At 45.8% G+C, this 20,282-nt stretch overlaps 1 protein-coding gene and 2 long non-coding RNA genes across 5 annotated transcripts in view; 2 read left to right on the forward strand and 1 right to left on the reverse strand.

Moving 5' to 3' along the window:
- Window positions 1–20,282, forward strand: part of LOC309332571 — a 264,539-nt gene that overhangs the window by 184,856 nt on the left and 59,401 nt on the right. The window lies entirely within an intron of this gene.
- LOC309332708 lies at window positions 1,770–2,467 on the reverse strand. The gene is made up of 2 exons (XR_014152303.1): window positions 2,387–2,467; window positions 1,770–1,992 (listed from the first exon to the last, which is right to left on the reverse strand). It is a non-coding gene; the product is annotated as an uncharacterized lncRNA (long non-coding RNA).
- Window positions 2,399–16,785, forward strand: LOC309332707 (uncharacterized protein). 3 transcript variants are annotated; one of them, XM_081845840.1, is made up of 4 exons: window positions 2,399–2,476; window positions 12,281–12,937; window positions 14,241–14,366; window positions 14,652–16,785. In XM_081845840.1, the coding sequence occupies exons 1-4, from the start codon at window positions 2,401–2,403 to the stop codon at window positions 16,532–16,534; spliced, it is 2,742 nt and encodes a 913-aa protein (XP_081701966.1). In that variant the 5' UTR covers window positions 2,399–2,400; the 3' UTR covers window positions 16,535–16,785. The 3 variants fall into 3 exon arrangements, with proteins under 3 accessions (XP_081701966.1, XP_081701968.1, XP_081701967.1); XM_081845841.1 differs by lacking the exon at window positions 2,399–2,476 and adding an exon at window positions 3,438–3,497; XM_081845842.1 differs by lacking the exon at window positions 14,241–14,366.

Here is a 20,282-nt window from a genome sequence, read left to right on the forward strand (position 1 = left end):
TTGGACAATGAAGCTCCCTCTTCCAACTCTACAAGGGAAAACTAAATGTCAAAGAAGTTGTTTAAAATGGACTCGTAGGCTGGGGGGGGGGGGGAGCGGGGATTTGCCCTGGTGATTTTACCACGGCTTTACTATTAGAAGCTGGAGTTGCTACTAGTTGCGACCCCAGAATACCAACAGAATTTAGTGATCAGTTGCTGCTGGAAGAATTGACAACCAGCTTGCTTCACTTTACCATTTAATGTTTTGAAGACAGTGCAGAAGGTAGAGCAGGGGTTGTCAACATGGTGCCACCCAGATGTCATTGTGCTACAAGCTCCCATCATCTGTGACCATTGGTCATGCTGGAGACTAACAATATGAAGAGAGTGTGGACCATAGAATCCTAGAATCATAGAGTTGGAAGAGACCACAAGGGCCATCGAGTCCAACCCCCTGCCAAGTAGGAAACACCATCAGAGCACTCCTGACATATGGTTGTCAAGCCTCTGCTTAAAGACCTCCAAAGAAGGAGACTCCACCCACACTCCTTGGCAGCAAATTCCACTGTCGAACAGCTCTTACTGTCAGGAAGTTCTTCCTAATGTTTAGGTGGAATCTTTTTTCTTGTAGTTTGGAACCATTGCTCCGTGTCCGCTTCTCTGGAGCAGCAGAAAACAACCTTTCTCCCTCCTCTATGTGACATCCTTTTATATATTTGAACATGGCTATCATATCACCTCTTAACCTCCTCTTCTCCAGGCTAAACATGCCCAGCTCCCTTAGCCGTTCCTCATAAGGCATCGTTTCCAGGCCTTTGACCATTTTGGTTGCCCTCCTCTGGACACGTTCCAGTTTGTCAGTGTCCTTCTTGAACTGTGGTGCCCAGAACTGGACCAGTGATGTACTCTATAAAAAAGCAGCAGCAATGACAACAATCTGTTGTGTTCCATGCCTCTAGCTGTTTCATTGATTCTTAGGAGCTCATACTGTATGTGCCTCTTCCTTGCAGTATCTTACTTCCCAGGTTACAAAAAGAGCAGTGCTGCATCTTAATACAGTACCTCCAGAATCACAAGAGCTAAAAGGCTGAAATTCCTACAGTGTTTGACGGGTGGTATTACCCCGGTGGAAGCAGGAAGCAGGAAGCAAGAAAGCAAAAAGCAAAACAATACAGGAAATGAGGAGAAAGGCTCCTCTTCCTCTTCCTCTTCCTCCTGTTCTTCTCAGACTGTTTGACTCAGACTCCCTCAATTTACTTTCTTAGACCTCCTTAACAACAGAGTGTCAACTGAGTGAATGTGTGAGATCTTTGTGGGTGCAAGTACAGCTGTGTACAAGAGTGGATTGGAAGGGACAAATACTTAACATGATGGGACTCAGCTACAAGTGCCTTGAGCCTAACAGGATGTGGAGCAAGCACTTAATAAGGAAATAATAATAATACGTTGGTCTTCCATTCAAACAAACCCCCAAAGGAAAATTCAGATGACCATGTTAAAAAAATTGTGAGGAGCCTGGGAAGATGAATTGTCAACCAGGTATGGTGAACTGATGGCCCTTTTCTCACCCCTGGGCTGCTCTTCCACCTTCCATGATGACATCATCTGTTTCTGATTCGAATATTCTCCAGCCTCTTCCTCACATTCTGCAGGGTTACCGTAGAGACAGCAATAAACAACTTTGTACCATCACCATTCCGTTGTCCACTTCTTACCGGACGCTCGTTCCATAAGCAGTGCGAGGACTGCTCTCCACTGGTCGGCTTCGATATTTGTGTTATTTCAGCATTCCTATCAGCATGGCAGGTTGGGAATTGTTCAATGAACTTGCCAAAACTTCAGTTACTCTTCAGTTCCCCTAACAGACACCTTTGTTTTCCTGGCACCTTTAATTCAGGCCAACTGCCCCTGACTCCACAGTGCCTTTTGCATCATAACATTCTCTGGTCAGTTAGAATCTTGGCAGTTACTGTGGTGACAGCAGTAAGGTGTGGTGAAAAAGCAAATGGAGCTGAAAGCAAAGAGAGAATACGAGGTACTAGAAGGAACAAGAACAAATTTGAAGAATGGCCTCTGAAGCCTATCCCAGGTCCTCTCCGACACTACCTAAGCTGGTGCCCCCTTCTGATCCCTCCTCCCTGCTGAGGCCAGCATCCCATTTTGTGCAAAGGCTGGCACCTCTCTCACTGCCTAGGCAACAATCTTCTTCTTTGTCTCAAAGACTTCCAGCCCATGTGGGAAATCCATTGCCAAAGCCACCAGGCTCACATCGACATGAAGGATGGAAAAAGATCAAACTGGAAGAACGCCCTTTGAAGCCAGTCCCCAGGACCAATCTGGTCAGCTTCAATAGAGACAGCAATAAAAAAATTTATGCCATCGCCATTCCATTGCCCACTTCTTACCGGACGCTGGATCCATGAGAAGTGAAAGGACTGCTCTCCATTGGTTGGTTTTATGTTCGTGCTATTTCAGTGCTCCTATCGGCATGGCAGGTAGGAAATGGTGCCATTTAATGTTCAGATGTTCTGCTTTATTGTCCCATGAAGCAGACAGAGAAGCCATCTGAGAAGTTAAGGGATTATAGCAGGGGAATGGTGTAGATCTTTCGACAACTTAGAGAAGGCAACATACATGGAAGTGGAAGCAAGAGAATAGGGAGAAAGGGGGATTCCTTTCAAAAGTTACCAGCCACAGTCCACTCCAGGTAGTCAGAGTCCCAGTACCACATATAGGGTTTAGATAAGCCACGACTAAGGTGTTCTTCAATGGGACTTAGTCTTGAATATAACTTTCACAAGATGTGCCAATCAAGTCTGAGGCACCTTCACAATCACAGAATTGTTTCAGAACCACGGTCAACCTACATTGCACTTTATAGAATAAGGTACATTGCACTTTGTCCAAAGAAACTTACTGGCCAAGAGTTTCCAGGGAGCAACAACACAAAACATTCACTTTGGGAGGAAAAGCAGTAGATCAATAAGTACATATCCATAAATTATCCACATTGATCCAGAGCCAAAAGCAAGTTGGTTTGATTCTGCTCTCATCTGAGAACCGGAAAGAGCAATTGTTCTTTGAGAGGAGTGGCGTCCTTAGAAGAATGATGTTCTTTGTTGCTCTTGTGACCCCTATCTCACCAAATTATATAAACAGGTGACTTTAAAAGGTGTAAGATTTAGCTGATGCCTGCCACTTCACTAGGTATCCAGATTAACCTGGTCACACTGGGAGGATGCCTACAATGGGAGGAGAGAGTGGCAGGGCTTGTTATGACTCAAACTGGCCATAACTTCAGTTACTCTTCAGTTCCCCTAACAGACATCTTTGTTTTCCTGGCACCTTCAGTTCAGGCCAACTGCCCATGACTCTGCTCTGCCTTTTGCATCATAACATTCTCTGGCCAGTTAGAATCTTCTGGTTACTGTGGTGACAGCAGTAAACAGGTCCATATGATCCCAGTTCTATGGGTTCACCCTAAGGGATGCTGACTAGAATTGACACTGAGCATGGGTGAGGAACACTGGGGAAAAATTCACCCTCATGTTTACCGGGGGGGGGGGGGGGGACGACATATCAGAGCATCATGAAAGACAGACTGTGTTATGGCAACAGAAGCAGGGTGGCGCTATTTCTCCATGGAAGAGAGAGGGAGGGAGATAGGATGAGGAAAAGATTCCTCCCCAATGGGATCATAAGCAATTAAAATTATCCAGGGGTTGGAGCAACTCCCATATGTGGAAAGTTTGGGGCCTTTTGGTTCAGAAGGAAGTATGTTCTCTGTCACCCCTGTTGGTTGTATTAATTTTAGAACCATTTGCAATCAAAGTATGCAATGCCCTCTCTTGTCCAGGAATGGTTACAAACATTTTTGTTTCATAAATATTTATTTTCCATTTCCAGTTTTTATAAATATGTTAACAAAAAACCCAAAATCTTTACAGATCTCATGTACCTTCCACTCGACTTCCCTCCCCTCCTTTCTGCAGTTATTTATTATATAGATTTTTATTACTGCATGTCCAATTCAAATATATTTACTATTTCCGCCTTATTTTCCTCCTATTTCACCTTTTATTATCTCTTACTGCATGTTTTTATATCAGTCCCAGTAATGTTTTGATTTGTTTACAATGTATCTTCAAATAGTCAATAAATTTTCCCCATTCTGTTTTAAAAAGTCTCTCTTCTTGATTTCTTATTCCTCTGGTTAGTTTTGCTATTTCTACATATTCCACATTGCCAATCGTCTTCTTTCAGAACTGTTTCCTTCTTCCATCTTTGGGCATAAATCATTTGAGCAGCAATGGTAGCATACATAAATATTTCTTTCTCTCCACTCTACCAATTATACTTAAAAGAAAACTTCTCCCCCCCTCCCACAGAGGTACAGAAGTGGTTATAAACAGAAATGAACAAAAATCAGACCTCTTTGCAGGTAATATAATTTTATGCACCTCTGACCCTATCAGGGCAGGCAAAATATTATGCACAGAACTGGAATGGTTCCTCCAGGGTCTCAGGATTACAAATAATTTTTAAGAAAGCAGAGGTAACATTTTTTCATACATCACCATATATATAGCAGACTTTTACAGCAATGTTCAAGATTCCAAAAGCTCGGAAAAGTTTTAGATATCTGGGGGTACAAATTGCCCATAATTTGAACAAGTTGGGTCAGTTTAATTATAGTACAACTTGGAAAGGTATGAATACGGGTATAATACAATGGAATAAATTAAGACTCTCCATTATGGACAAACTAGCTGCATCTAAAATAATGATTGCACCTCCTTCTTCTTTTTGTTCCAGACTTCACCCAAAGCAAATGGAAAGGGAAACGGAGAAGGAACTGGGGTGTTCCAGAGTCCAAAGAATTAACAAAGATCCCCCTTCTGATCGCCCCTCACTGCTGAGGCCAGCACCCCACTTTGTGCGAAGGCTGACACCTCTCTCGCTGCCTAGGAAACAATCTTCTTCTTCTTCTTCCCAAAGACTGCCAACCCATGTGGAACACCCATTGCCAAAATCATTGCCAAAGCCATCAGGCTCACATCCACATGAAGGATGGCCATCCAGCTCTCAGCTTTCCTCACCAGACGTTGGAGACCACTGGCCACCATTGCTAGGACGGTGCCCACCAAACCTCACCGGCCAGGTCAAACCTCCAGGTTCCTAAGCAACATCCAATCATCTGCAACAAGAGCTCAGCCCTTGGAAGTACAACCACCAACCTCTCCACCATACAGAGGGGATACTTTTATTCTCTGGAGGATACCTCCAGACGACCTCGAGGAATCCTTGCCAATAACTGAAGAACAACGGCCCATCTGAGAGGCAAAGAAAAGGCAAGCTCAGAGATGGAGGGAGGAGGCATCACACTGGACTTCCGTAGGGAGGGTGAAATATTTTGTGGAGCGTGAGAAGGAAATGAACATTTCAACTTGCTATGGGTATCCATGGCGTTACTGAGGGGTTCCCTCCATTGACTAAGGTGAGTCCTTGCCTGCTCACCAATGGCATGGGCTGCTCCTCCTGCTGTCCGGGTCACATAGCATGCCAAGCGAGGAGCTGAAAATGGCGTTGTCAGCAGTAGCTTTGTTGAAGCCTCCAATTTTATAGCCGAGGTTGTTGTAATGCTGCTTGCAAGAATTGCTTTTATTGTTTTATTATATTTGTTATCTTTTAATAGTCTCATAGCCTTTTAAGAGTTTTATAGTTGAACAGTTTGTTTTTATTAAAGATTTTCTTAGTTTAAAAAGTAAGTGCATTGTTTCCTTTTTCAGGTTGTGATTTCTACAGATCAATTACATTTGATGTAAGATATTAGTGTAATATGCAGAATAGGATTGGGAAGAAAAAGAGGGGCGAGGAGTTGTGTGGTAAAGCTTATATTCTTTGATTTAGTAGTAGTAGTAGTAGTAGTAGATTTTATTATTTATTTCCTGCCCATCTGGTGGGGTTTCCCCAGCCACTCTGGGTGGCTTACAGCATAAAATCATATTGAAACATCAAACATTAAAAACTTCCCTAAACAGGACTGCCTTCAGATGTCTTCTAAAAGTCCAATAGTTGTTTATTTCTTTGACATCTGATGGGAGGGCATTCCACAGGGCAGGTGCCACTACCGAGAAGGCCCTCTGCCTGGTTCCCTGTAACTTCACTTCTCGCAGCGAGGGAACCGCCAGAAGGCCCTCAGCGCTGGACTTCAGTGTCCGGGCAGAACAATGGGGGTGGAGACACTCCTTCAGGTACACTGGGCCGAGGCCATTTAGGGCTTTGAAGGTCAGCACCAACACTTTGTATTGTGCTCGGAAGCATACTGGGAGCCAGTGAAGATCCTTTAGGACCAGTGTTATATGGTCCCAGCAGCCACTCCCAGTCATAGCTGTCAACGTTTTCCTTTTTTTAAGGGAAATTCCCTTATTCCGAATAGGATTCTTCACAAGAAAAGGGAAAAGTTGACAGCCATGCTCCCAGTCACCAGTATAGCTGCAACTTGCTGTTTAAAGACATTTTGGCCTTAATCACCCCACTCAGTTTCTTCCTTCTTCGAGGATGCCAGACATGCCTGATCCAACCCACTTCCTCCATGTCCCACAAAGAAAGAACTCTCATCCCATCTCCAACCCTATTGTTACCCCAATAAACTCATCATCATGTGACTAAAGATCCTCTTCCTTGAGTTCACCTTTCCATCCCACACAAATGGTCCCAAACTCCAAGAAATGCCAGCCCAGGGACCCTGAGAACTATAGACCAGGGGTTGGCAACCTGTGGCCCACAGGGGTCATTTAAATGGCCCCCAAGCTGCCCCCAAACCGAGTCGCCCGCTCGGTGAGTCCCCGCGCACTGCGCTAAACCGGCACAGCACAGATTTGAGAATACTATTCATGTACGTGACAACAGCTTCAAGGATGCTGCTTGCCCAGCGATGGAAAGAGGAGAAGACGCCAACAAAAGCCAACTGGCAGATGAAACTACTAGAGTATGCAGAGATGGCGAGGCTGACAGGGAAGATGAGAAATCATGAGGATCAAAACTTCAATAGGGAATGGGACAAATACAGATTGTACTTAAAAGAGCACTGGTGGAATAATGGGGGCGGGGGGAGCACACCGCCCCCAGCACCATCGGAGAGGGGGGTACCATGGCGGCTGCCCCCCCCCGGACACGTGCCGCACACCCCCCCACCACACCGGGCACCACTCCCCCCGGGAATGCACGCCAGCCATGCCCCGTCTGCTCTCCGCCCCCAGTGCCGGAGCATGCAGCTTGGCCACTGGTACTCACTTGAGCTCTTTGGCAGGTATTCAATAACTCTTGCAATGTTACAAAGACTTTGGAGGACTATACAGTGGTACCTCGGGTTAAGAACTTAATTCGTTCTGACATACCTGGACTTGTTTCGATTAATGTCTGCAGGAGACTTTGTGGATATTTAAGTTATAATTAGAAAAATCTTAATAATTATTCATAAAGGAAACAGTTTATAAGAAGTAAATAAGGAGGCCAGATACAGGATAAAGGAAGTCTTTTATCTGGCTGTTTGTATTGTATTGTTTTATGTTATGTTCATTGTATGTTATGTTCACATTTAATGAGGGTGGATTTGTGAATGGGGGGGGGGCTTTATGTTATGTTGTAAATATATTTCCAATAAAATAAAAATAAAAAAAGAACTTAATTCGTTCTGGAGGTCTGTTCTTAACCTGAAGTACCACTTTAGCTAATGGGGCCTCCCGCTGCCGCACGATTTCTGTTCTCATCCTGAAACAAAATTCTTAACCCAAGGTACTATTTCTGGGTTAGTGGAGTCTGTAACCTGAAGCGTCCATAACCTGAGGTACCACTGTAATGCGGATGAATTATAATATGCAGTTGACTTAGATATATGAAGGACCCACAGAGGAGAGGAGAGGAGTCCAAAGGTTCGGAAGAATCTTGTTAGATTTTAAAATCTAAATGTGTTAAATGTGAGATTTATTTTGTAAAACCAATAAAAATCATTTCCAAAAAAGGAGAGAGAAAAGACAGATGCCCAATTACTATATGTGTCTAATACCTGGAGTGGAAGATTAGCACCTTAGTTGGATAATCTCCAGGCTAAATAATTGAGGGCTCTCCTCCAGATCCCCAGATGTATGCCTAACTCAGACATTTTCTTGGAAACTGGGAAATGCCTTCTACTGACCAGGGCCTGGTGAGCACCCTTAAAATACTGGGCACAGGACTGCTCCAATATCTAGCTCAGGAAGAGTCCGTCAGTTGATGGTCCAAGCACAACACCCAAAAACCAACCCAACTGAGCTGTCCCCATCTCTTCTTGAACACTTGGGCTCCAACACAGCCTTCAGATCACTAGAGCAAAGACTGTGGGATATTGCCTATGGTGATCTGCAGGCCTGTTCACCCTCATCCTGCTCACCAAGCGTTGCGAGTTTACAGTCTGTCGGGACATTTGACATAGCTGAATAGCTAAAGAACTCGGGAGCGTGAGAAAGGTGGATAGAGTCCTCTGCCTGGCCTGTGCAGAGCCTCCACAGTTGCCAGGCTCTGCCAGGGATGCAGCAGTGAGGCCAGGCAGAGAGACCCCAGGCGACAGGCAGGAAGGAAAGGATGGGAAGCCAGGGATGGGGCACACCAGAACCACGCATCACTATGGCAGGGGTCCCCACAGAAACTGGGGGCTGCCTGTGAGTGCCTGGTTGTGCTCTCTCATAATTTTTTTTTATACATACAGTATATATATTTCTGCTTTACAATTTACAAAAGTACTCATTTTTTATATCCTTAAGATATCAATGACTTCCCTTCTTCTCTTTCCATGATTCATTTTACATACCACAAATCCTTGCATATTTTACAGAAACTATACCATTCATTATTCCATTATTACATCCATCAAAACCTATTTACACTGTTGAATTTATCTGAATGCTGCCAACGTTTTCAGCTGTATACAGTCATTTTCCATATATTGAATAAACATTTTCCCATCTTCTCTAAACATATGTTCTTCTTCTTCCCTTATTCTATATGTTAAGTCTGCAAGCTGCGTATATTCTGTCAACTTAAGTGGCCATTCTTCTTTGGTTGGGACCTCACCCATTTTCCATTTCAGGGCTAACAAAACTTGGGCCACAGTAGTGGCATTCATAAATAACCTTTTTTGACACCTGGGAATTTCAGTCTGAATTATCCCTGACAGAAAGGACTCTGGGTTTTTTTTTGTAAAAGTACTTTTAAACATCTTTTTCAGTTCATTATGGATCATTTCCCAATACTCTTTTACCCTTTTATAAATCCACCACATATGGAAGAACATTTCCTCCACCTCTTTGCATCCCCAGGACTTATCTGATTCAGTCTTATACATCTTGCCCCCTCCGAATTTTGCATCCGGGGCCCTGGCTCCTCCACAGTATGCTACTGATCTCTGGTATATAACTTTTATAAAATAAAAAAATAAAACACAGGGAAATGCAAATACAAAAGAAAGAGGAACCTTAATATGAGGGCAATGTAGCGAGCTGTCCTCTTCAAATTGCAGTCTTCATCAGCTTTCAGTGTGGGGAAGGGAGGGCAAGGATAAATGCATTGATAATGAATTGGTGCAGCTCCCCTCAACCTGGTGGCCCCTGGGGGCTCTGAACTGCAACTCCCCTCAGCCCCTGCCATCTTCTTATTATTATTATTTGGCAATCACTCATAGCCAAGTAAGATTGTCTTCCATAAACATGGTTTTAATAATGAGTCCATAAGTGACTGTGGAGGCCAATTCTGGATCCACACGTCCTTCCGCAGTGGGGGCATTGGTTTTTGGGTGGGAGTTGATCACGGTGTGGATTTGCCAAGCGTGCCTTCCGCTTAGCACATTTCTCCCTTGCGTCCTGCGTTTGAGCGTCTTCAAAGTCCATGACGCCTTTGGTAAAGGCTGTTCTCCAACTGGAGCGCTCGCAGGCAAGTGTTTCCCAATTGTTGGTGTTTATACTACATTTTTTAAGATTTGCCTTGAGAGAGTCTTTAAACCTCTTTTGTTGACCACCAGCATTACGCTTTCCATTTTTAAGTTCGGAATAGAGTAGTTGCTTTGGAAGACGATAATCAGGCAACCGAACAACACACCAGTCCAACGAAGTTGATGTTGAAGAAGCATTGCTTCAACACTGGTGATCTTTGCTTCTTCCAGTACACTGATATGCTGACCACAGTGGCAAGTGCTGATAGGGAAAGCTGAATTAGGAAGAGGAATTTTGATTGTCCTGATTTTGAGAGGTGTGTGGTCTGTTCCAGGGTTCAGGGGTTTTTTAAGGTTTAGGGGGGCTTTCAATATAACCTGTGTTTTAAGAAATAGGGGGTCACTCTGTACAGCCCACCCCTAGGGCTCAAGGGACTCACCATGATCCCACAAGATCTTCTTGTCAGTCAGAGAAAATAATCAGAAGTTGCAACCAGCCAGGCAAGAAGCAAAGCGACTATTATTTTATTGCAACAAGGTTTTCACTCCCAAAGGCTAGAGGAAGAAGCAGCCCCAAATAAAGAGCATAATGGGATTGTTTTTGCCAAACCGTTACAGCAATCCCACCCCATGAAAAAGAGTGACAACAATAACACGTCATGGCATGTCACAGGAAGAGGAGGCGTTGAAGATAAATTGTAGTGCCCGTCATGTCACTTGTCCATGACAAGTGCCCTATCTAAAGCAGGGGTCAGCAATCTTTTTCAGCCGTGGGCTAGTGCACCGTCCCTCAGACAATGTGGGGGGCCGGACTATATTTTTTTTTGGGGGGGAATGAACAAATTCCTATTCCCCACAAATAACGCAGAGATGCATTTTAAATAAAAGCACTCATTCTACTCATGTAAAAGCAGGCTGATTCCCTGTTTTTGAAAGGGGGATTCCTTTCAAAAGTTACCAGCCACAGTCCACTCCAGGTAGTCAGAGTCCCAGCACCACCCATGTGGTTTAGATAAGCCATGACTAAGCCCTATTCAGTGTTCTTCAATGGGACTTAGTCTTGAATATAAATTTCACGAGATGTGCCGATCAAGAGTGAGATGCCTTCAAATTCACAGAATTATATTGGTACCACTATCGATCTGCATTCACTTTGTAGAATAAGGTCCATTGCACTTTGTCCAAAGCAGCTCACAAGCCAAGAGTTTCCAGGGAGCAACAACACAGAAAATTGGGAGAAAAAGCTGATCCGGAGCCAAATGAAGTTTGGTTTGATTCTGCTCTCATCTGAGAGCCAGAAACAGCAATTGTTCTTTGAGAGGAGTGGCGTCCTTAGATGAATGATGTTCTTTGTTGCTGTTGTGACCCCTATCTCACCAAATTATATAAACAGGTGACTTCAAAAGGTGTAAGATTTACGGTAGCTGGTGCCTGTCACTTCACTAGGTGTCCAGATTAACCTGGTCACACTGGGGGGATGCCTACAATAGGAGGAGAGTGTGGTAGGGCTTGTTATGACTCAAACTGGCCATAACTTCAGTTACTCTTCAGTTCCCCTAACAGACATCTTTGTTTTCCAACACCTTCAGTTCAGGCCAACTGCCCATGACTCTGCTCTGCCTTTTGCATCATAACATTCTCTGGCCAGTTAGAATCTTGTTGGTTACTGTGGTGACAGCAGTAAACAGGTTCATATGATCCCAGATCCATGGGTTCACCCTAAGGGATGCTGACTAGAATTGGCACTGAGCATGGGTGAGGAACACTGGGGAAAAATTCACCCTCATGTTTACCGGGGGTGGGGGGGGACATAGCAGAGCATCACGAAAGACAGAATGTGTTATGGCAACAGCAGCAGGGTGGCACACTATTTCTCCATGGAAGAAAGAGGGAGGGAGATAGGATGGGGAAAAGATTCCTCCCCAATGGGATCATAAGCCACCAGATACTAGGGGATAATAGAATAGCAGGAAGACCTCAAGGCAGCAAAAGAAGGCCATTCATCAGCATTTTACACAACCCTTTTCAAAGATCCAGTAGTTTAGAACCTCCAGCAACAGGAGTTGGGGAAAAGTCAAACAAGGTGTGCGTTATTGAGCACAGCATGCATTCATGCGGGGTTAAGGCCCAAAGGAAGGAGGGATGGAGAGCAGCAACTGAAGAGTAGAGAGGGAACTGGAGAAAAGGGTCTCTAAAATACCTAACAATTAGAAGTGGTAAAGAGGCTGACCTAACAATAAGGAAAACACTTTGCTAAGGAAGGGCTGATTCTTGCGAAGGCTGTTCAGGAATTGAAGGGATCTTTACACTCCTGCTCACTTTGTTTGTATTGCAGATCAGGCTCCGAACAGCAGGCGGACTGAAGGGGGCAACAGCCAGCCTCAGAGCACCCAAGTGACTACCAGCTCCACGGTGGGAGAATGTCAACACAGCATCTCCCACTCATCAGCACCATGTGAGAACTGTGGTTGGTTGCAGGCTCAAGGATCAGCTCTGCCCTTTCAACCAAACCAAGGCAGCACCACCACCCAGGGATACCTTCATGGTGAAATACCTCTCTTGCAGGGGGTACAGAATGATCCGCAGCAGATGTTCACCCCAATAGCTCTCCGTCCTTCTCTCCATGGGTGGGGCACAACTGGACATCTCTCAGTGCCTTTGTTTGCACCACTGCAAACGCAGCACAGGGACTTTGCAACAGCCAGACCTATGAATCAATTATATAGACAACCTCACCTCCAGCTGGTTCAGGTGCAGCCTCCTGGTCTTGGACCCATTCGCCCAACCACGTTCCAGGACGGGATGGGCCTCTACCACCATGGAACATTAGCTCCCATCCCACTGGAGCAGAGGAACCCGATCGTCCGGATTGGTAGCGCTGTCCCTATGCCACCAGCTGCAAACAATGAAATGCTCCTGGTTCTCCAGCAGGTGGAACCTCAGCCCACCCTGGAACCTGCCCCAGCCACTGGGTACTTTCCAGCCTCACAAGGTTTGTGCTCATCTTTGTAAAGGAATCATTTGCTTTCTAATGGGTGTCTGGGACCCTCTAACTCATCAGGCAATTAACCTAGCCTCAGTAGGTACCATTTCCTAGTACCATTTCCACATGGCCCTGCAATGTGGGTGGTAAAGGGATCCCTGACCATTAGGTCCAGTCGCGGATTGCTGGGGTTGCTGCACTCATCTCGCTTTATTGGCCGAGGGAGCCAGCGTACAGCTTCCGGGTCATGTGGCCAGCATGACTAAGCTACTTCTGGCAAACCAGAGCAGCGCACGGAAATGCCATTTACCTTCCCACCGGAGTGGTACCTATTTATCTACTTGCACTTTGACGTGCTTTCAAACTGCTAGGTTGGCAGGAGCTGGGACTGAGCAACAGGAGCTCACCCAGTCGCGGGGATTCGAACCGCCAACCTTCTGATGGGCAAGCCCTAGGCTCTGTGGTTTAATCCACAGCGCCACCTGCATCCGCAATGTGGGTGAGCGTTGGGTATATTCTTATGGAACAAAGTAAGTTCCAATATCCAAAAACTGTTATGCTAATCTACAGTGCAACCACATTTGGAATACTGTACAGTGCACAATTCCGGCAAGATTATGATAGCAAGGGACAACCTCTTATCGCAGCAGAGAGACAGGTTTGTTGAGAAAAACAATCCCATTTCATAGCTGAAGTTATTCATGGCTACTGGCCTCAACCTGCCATATTCTACCTTCCCTATTCTCAGTTGCTGAGAATCACAACTAGGGAAGACACTGTCGCACGCAGGTCCTCCTTGTAGCATCTGCTTGGCCACTCTGAGAATAGGAGGTTGGACGAGATGGGCCTTTAGCCAGGACTCTTCTCATAGGCTTATGTTCTTAATCCAAAAGAGGGTGTCATGTGAGCATACCACACACCATATACTACCACCCATAATCCTCTGGGACAATGTTGGATTCAGGGAACTTTACACTATTGAGTTTCCCCACTTTCACTTCATCACTGAACACTGAAATTTGAGGTATATAAAAATGGACCCCAGTTTATATCACTGATAACACATTGAGCCCAGTAGTGCAACTAGGCCACTTTAGCCCCTGAACCCACCTTCAGGCAGCCAGCCTGCCCACCTTTAGACAGCTGTGTGCATTATCTAGTTGGAAAGTCTATGGCTGCTGAGCCTCCCTAGGACAGAGAACAAGGCCTTCACTTACCTTCCTCTGGACAGAAGAAAGAGTAACTGAATTAAATAATTAATGGTCTTCCTTGGCTGTAGAATCACTGATCCCTCCTGATTAATTTCTTTCAGTGGTACAAGTCCCACATGGACTTCAGGGGACAGGAGCAGTCAGTGCCCAAGTGACAGATGTCCTAGGTGCATCTATCGCACAAGAAAAACTGGAAGGAACCCAGCTCAACAATGCTGCGCTGAATGGTAAGTGTGGGAACATACAGTGACTGAGACCATGTGCTTTCCAAAAGTACTTTCCGGGCTAGATGTCATGGCCTAATCTAGCACTTCTGATAGGTCAGCTAAGAATCTACACATGATAAACATGGATCCAGATCCATATGCCACTTTTTAACTTTATTTAATATGGAGATGTTCTAACACATAGTCATGGGAGTCTTGGACTTCCTCAAGCTTGTCTCAGCCAACTGGAGTAGATTCTTTGTCTTCAAACAGTCAGTGCTATGCTTTTCATTTGTTTTCTTTCAGTGGTGGAACATCCGCCGCCACCTCCCCAACCAGCGGATGAAGAAAGTCTCCTCCGAGACGAGTTCCAGCTGCCAGAGGACCTCCTCTCCAAGTATCCTGAGATAGAGACCCTGATTGCTTCACTGGAGCCGCTTATTCCAGAAGGCCTCTTTCCACCTCTTGCTTCCAGTGAGACAACCAAAGGCAGTGAAGGAATGCTGGCGGAGGCCTGCCTTCCAGAGGAAGCCCTGGGGAGCCACCAGTCATTAACACCAGTGTCCACAAGGTCTTTCAGATTAGAGGCAAAGTCAATCCCGGATGCCCCTGAGCCATGCAAAGAGGTGCCAAAAGCCCTGCACCCACATTCCTTTGTGAAAGATCTAAACATCAAGGGCACAGAGGTGGCCATACTCAGAAAGGGCTCAGCAACACAGGGACAGGCATCACATCCTCCAACAGATGAGCAGGATACAAAACTGAATAAGCCCTCGGGCAATCCACTGATCCAGCGCCCAGTTTACATCTTAAAAGATATCGGGTTTCCATTTCCACCAGATCCTTTGAGAAACAAATCCTTGAAGAAAACCCAGAAGTCAAAATGTGACACCACCCAAAGCAAAGGCAAACACGAGGGGAATGGGAAAATTGAAGGCAAACCCATCAGCATGACAGGGAGAAGAAAGTGGGGTGTTGCTGAGTCCCAGACGTTAATCAAGCTCCCCAGAATCACTCTGGAACCTATCCCAGAGGGCTCTAGAAAATGCCAGCCCACCCATGAAAAGTCCATGAAGCCAAAGCCATTACCAGAGATTAAGGGGAAAAGGAAAGGCATTTCGACAAAGGCAGAAGTTTCACCCAAGTTTCCCAAGTGTCTTCTGAGCATAGAGGGAACAAGCATAACGGGCTCTAAGGAAAGTCATCCTAGTCAGGAGAAAAAATGTAAGGAAAAGAGAAAGCTTCCATTTCAAGAGGAGGGAAGTTTGAAAAACGAAGAGGACAATCTGGATAGAGGAAACTCCAAACACTGCCAGGCAGGATTGGAGAAAAATGAGATGGGACCTGAAACCAAAGAGAAGGCCACAGTGAAAGGGAGCACACCAGGCATTAAAGGGAAAAAGATCAAATTGGAAGAGCGCCCCTTGGTGCCAATCCCAAGGACCAATCTGGCTTGGCACATGATGGAGTCTGTGCAAGTCTTCCATCCCCTTGGGAAGAAGAAGAGTACATCCATGGCGGCCAGAAATCTCCCTCCACTAACTGCCACCAGCAGTAGCTCTGGGAACTCACAGGCTCCACAGGAGGTACCTCTCCTGAAGTCCCTGCATAAGCCAGTGCCCACTACCCAGCCCCCCTCCCTGCCAAGGGCAGCACCCCACTTGGCACGGAGGCTGGCACCCTTCTCCATGCCTAGGCAGCAATCTTCTTCTTCTTCTTCCCAGAGATTGCCCACCCATTGTGAACATCCATTGCCAAAGCCACCAGCTACATATGAACGATGGCCACCCACCTCACAGCTTTCCCACACCAGCTGGTTAAGACCACATCCCACCAATGTTGGAAGGCTGCCCACCCGACCTCACCCACCAGCTGTGCCACGTCAAAGCTCCAGGTTCCTAAGCAACATCCGACCATCTGTAACAAGAGCTCAGCCCTTACAACCACCAGCCTCTCCGCCATACCGAGGGGATACTTTTATTCCCTGGAGGACACCTCCAGATGACCTTGAGGAATCCTTGCCGATAACAGAAGAACAACGGCCCATCCGAGAGGCAATGAAAAGGCAAGCTCAGAGAGAGAGGGAGGAGGCATCACACTGGACTTCCATAGGGAGGGTGAAATATTTTGTGGAGCGGGAGAAAGAAATGGACATTTCAAATCGCTATGGGTACCCATGGCATCACTGAGGCGTCTAGAGGTTCCCTCCATTGAATAAGGCAAGTCTATTGATGAAAGTAGTGTTTACTTTTTGCCCCAACATATGTTTCTTTAGGAATAAGTGTAAGGTTATTCTAGAGCAACCTCACTGCTTCCACAGTGTGAGTTTACTATAGTTTGTATTGCCCTAATTGAATTTAATTAGATTAAATTAAGTTACTCTATTTAAACATAAAAATGTTTACAGTGCAACTTGCCAGTTGCTTTAACTTGAAAAATGTAATTATATTTTGTTTATCGAGCAATGAATTTATATATGAAAATAAAAATAGAAATATATAAAGAATAAGGCAATATAATAAATCAAGTAAAAAAGGTGCTCATCTAGCAGCTGGGTCATTTATAATGAACAGACTGTAATGGTTCTAGGGGGTTGCTCGTGCGTAAGTCGTCGCCACACCTGGCTGAGTTACCTGGGTGAACCCTTTCTGTACGGACAGCCACCCATCCGTGGCTGTCTCAATCGCTGACAGAATCCGTCAGTGGGTGTTTCTTAAACTTCTTCCAGCAAAGAAGTTCTTTGACGCTAAGTCTCCTCCTACTCTCCCTGCGCAGAAGTCTTCTGCGCAGGGAGGGTGTGGGCAGTGGAGTACCCGTGCTCTCCCCACTGGTCTCCGGTGAAGAGTCCTGGAGCCTTCTCTCCGATTCCCCCATCTGCCCCCCTTTACCCCTGGTGTTACGCTGATTTCCTTCCCCAGCAGATGGGCTGCCTCTCTCCCTGCTGGGACCCTCTCTGGCATCGCTCTGGAGCCTTCCCTCTGCCTCTGGCTCCGATGGCAGTTCCCTGACACAGACATATATAAAGAATAAGCTACATAGCTATCAAATCAGGAAGGGAAGAAATTGGGATGAATATGAAGGTATCAGGGGTGTTCATCATTGTTAGTCTGCTCTACATACTAAATTATGGCTGTTCTCATTTTTTAAAAAGCATTCATCCTGAGTAGCAAAGATCCCACCCTTTGAAGTCAATATCCAGGGAGCTTTCCAGTGTTAAAAGCGAGAGAGAGAAAATCAGAGTAGCCCTTTGTACACTTCATAAATACTCAATTTGGGCTTCGGAGCACAGTGACTGTTTCTATGTGAGTCTTCTAAAGGATCTCCCCAGGATCTCTCTCTTCATTCAAATCACAGCCCACGGAAGTGGAATCTCCCCTGGTGGTGCCAAAGGCACAAATCCTTTAACCCTAAAAATAAATAAATCCATTGGCTATTACTATCGCATTTCAGAAAGAAAAGAGAGCATGCTCTTCAAACACACTGTGCTTCAGACATGGTTTTTAACGTGCCCTATCTAAAGCAGGGGTCAGCAATCTTTTTCAGCCGTGGGCTAGTCCACCGTCCCTCAGACCATGTGGTGGGCCGAACTATTTTTTTTGGGGGGGGGAGAGAACAAATTCCTATTCCCCACAAATAATGCGGAGATGCATTTTAAATAAAAGCACACATTCTACTCATGTAAAAACACCAGGCAGGCCCCACAAATAACCCAGAGATGCATTTTAAATAAAAGGACACATTCTACTCATATAAAAACAGGCTGATTCCTGGACCATCCACGGGCCGGATTGAGAAGGTGATTGGGCTGCATCCGGCCCCTGGGCCTTAGGTTGCCCACCCCTGATCTAAAGGATTCATCGTGAAGGTTTGGCGTGTTAGAATACAGTATGTAGCACTTTCAGAACATATCACAACTAAGTGGTTAGGGGTGAAGAAGAAGAAGAAGAAGAAATACAAATTTGACATAGCACAGTGGTCATTTATAACATATTAACATCAACGGACACTTCTTATGACCCCCGTTGGATCAGGTAACATTATGGAACACTCACATTAACCAGATTGTCTCAGAATAAATATATTGTTATGAATTTGGGGTGGGGGTAAGGCTGTAAGCCTGAGCTCCTTTCTAATTCCTAGATTAGAATTCCTAGGCTTACATCTAGGCTTAAACGTGTTGGAAGCTCATCTTGGGCATGCCAAGGATGGGGTCAGCATCTTGGATACAGAACAGTGACTTGGTATGCGCAAGAAGGAAGAGGAGTAATGCCTGAAGAGATCCAGGTGGCTTGAAAACCTGCTTGAAAGGAACAAGCTGTTACTGCCCTTGTGTTGGCTTAAAGCTGTAACTGTGTTTGACTATCTGTTTTTTGGCCATGTGTGTTCTATTGTCTGCTCTCCCAGCTTCTCGTTCAACACTAGCAACTACAACACACAGGATCTGACAACTCTAGCTGAATCAGACTATATGTCAATCAATGTGGGAGGACTAAATAATGTGGTTTTAAAAAATTCACCTTGGAACTAAGTAAAGGAAAAGCTGGCGTTAATGTTCCAGGAAATTCCCATAAGCCAGCAACCTTGAGCACTTGTTGCATGTGAATAGGCTAGGAAAGGCAACAATGAAGATAGGATTGTTCAAATTAATAGCAGTTACATAAATTGGGGGGGGGGCTGCCTTCAGCAATAGCTCAGAGGCTGCCCTGAGAGAGGAGGTTCCATGCAAAGCATCTTTGTATCCCATCACCAGCGCATGCAAAATTGCATCACTGGTGATTACAAACCTTCTGATCTGGGCCCATAGCTGTCAACCGCCCCTTATTTGGCGGGAAACTCCCTTATCCCAGCGCCGTTTCCCACTGCTGTCCCGGATTGATGATGTCCCTTAAATTTCCCAGGTTTCATGCTCGCCTGGCTTGGGGGGGAAGCAGCGGCTCAGGGTCCTCCGCCTCGAGAGAGCGCGGGCACGAGCTGCCACGTTTCTGTCTCTCCCTTTTCCCCCTCGGGGTGTGTTGTGAGGAGACGGGTGGCGGGCAGGCAGCCCCTCTCTTGCGACACTTCCGCCGTGCTGCCAGGGGAAGCCGGAGGCGGAGGCGGTGGCTGAGGAGGCAGCCTGAGGGAGGAGGAAGAGGAGGGGATGGGGAGGGACGCAGAAGGCGGCGCTTCAGCAACCGCCGCAGTGCCGTAACCGCCTCATGCCGGGCTCGTGGGCAGCATGGGCAAGAGTCTCTCTCCCTCCCTCTCTCTCGAGCAGGGAAGGGCCGATGGAACTCCTCGCTCCAGGATGACGGCAGCCCCGATGTGCTGCTTAGCATACCCTCCAACCTGTGCAGCATCTTAATGTAGTGATTTCCCCCTCTGCATTTCTTTCATAACTCTATTTTTATAAATCATTTGTCCATCCATAGTTCAAATTTTTACTACAAGTTTTCTGTCAATCCAACCAATGTATGGAACTCTTTACAATAGCTTTTCAAATAAATTATAAACTTCCCCCATTCTTTATTAAAAAGGTCCTCTTCCTGGTTTGCCTGTAAGCTTTGCCATGTCAACATCGTTCATCAGTTTTGTGTGCCTTTCTTCTTTGGTCGGAGTTGTAGACCCTTCGGATCATCTAGTCCAACCCCCTGCAAAACACAGTCAGTCGCAGCAAAAGCAGCATGGCTCCATCAGTGGCGGATTTATGTATAGGCTAAGCAAAACCCCTTATTTTGGCTGCTGATCCCTTATTTTCAAATCTGTAAGTTGACAGCTATGTCTGGGCCCTCTCTTGAGTTTATCTAAGAAAGTACAGCTCTCTAGAGGGGAGAAGTGGTTTGATTAACAAGCCTCACATGCACCCAGCTGGCACCTGCTGCTGCCTCTGGAGAAAACCTCCCACACTATTGAAATAGCGACAGGTTCACACAACTAAGGGAAGGGCAATAGCTCAGTGGT

Source organism: Podarcis erhardii (assembly GCF_964252035.2).
Source record: "Podarcis erhardii genome assembly, chromosome: 17".
Lineage (NCBI taxonomy): Eukaryota > Metazoa > Chordata > Lepidosauria > Squamata > Lacertidae > Podarcis > Podarcis erhardii.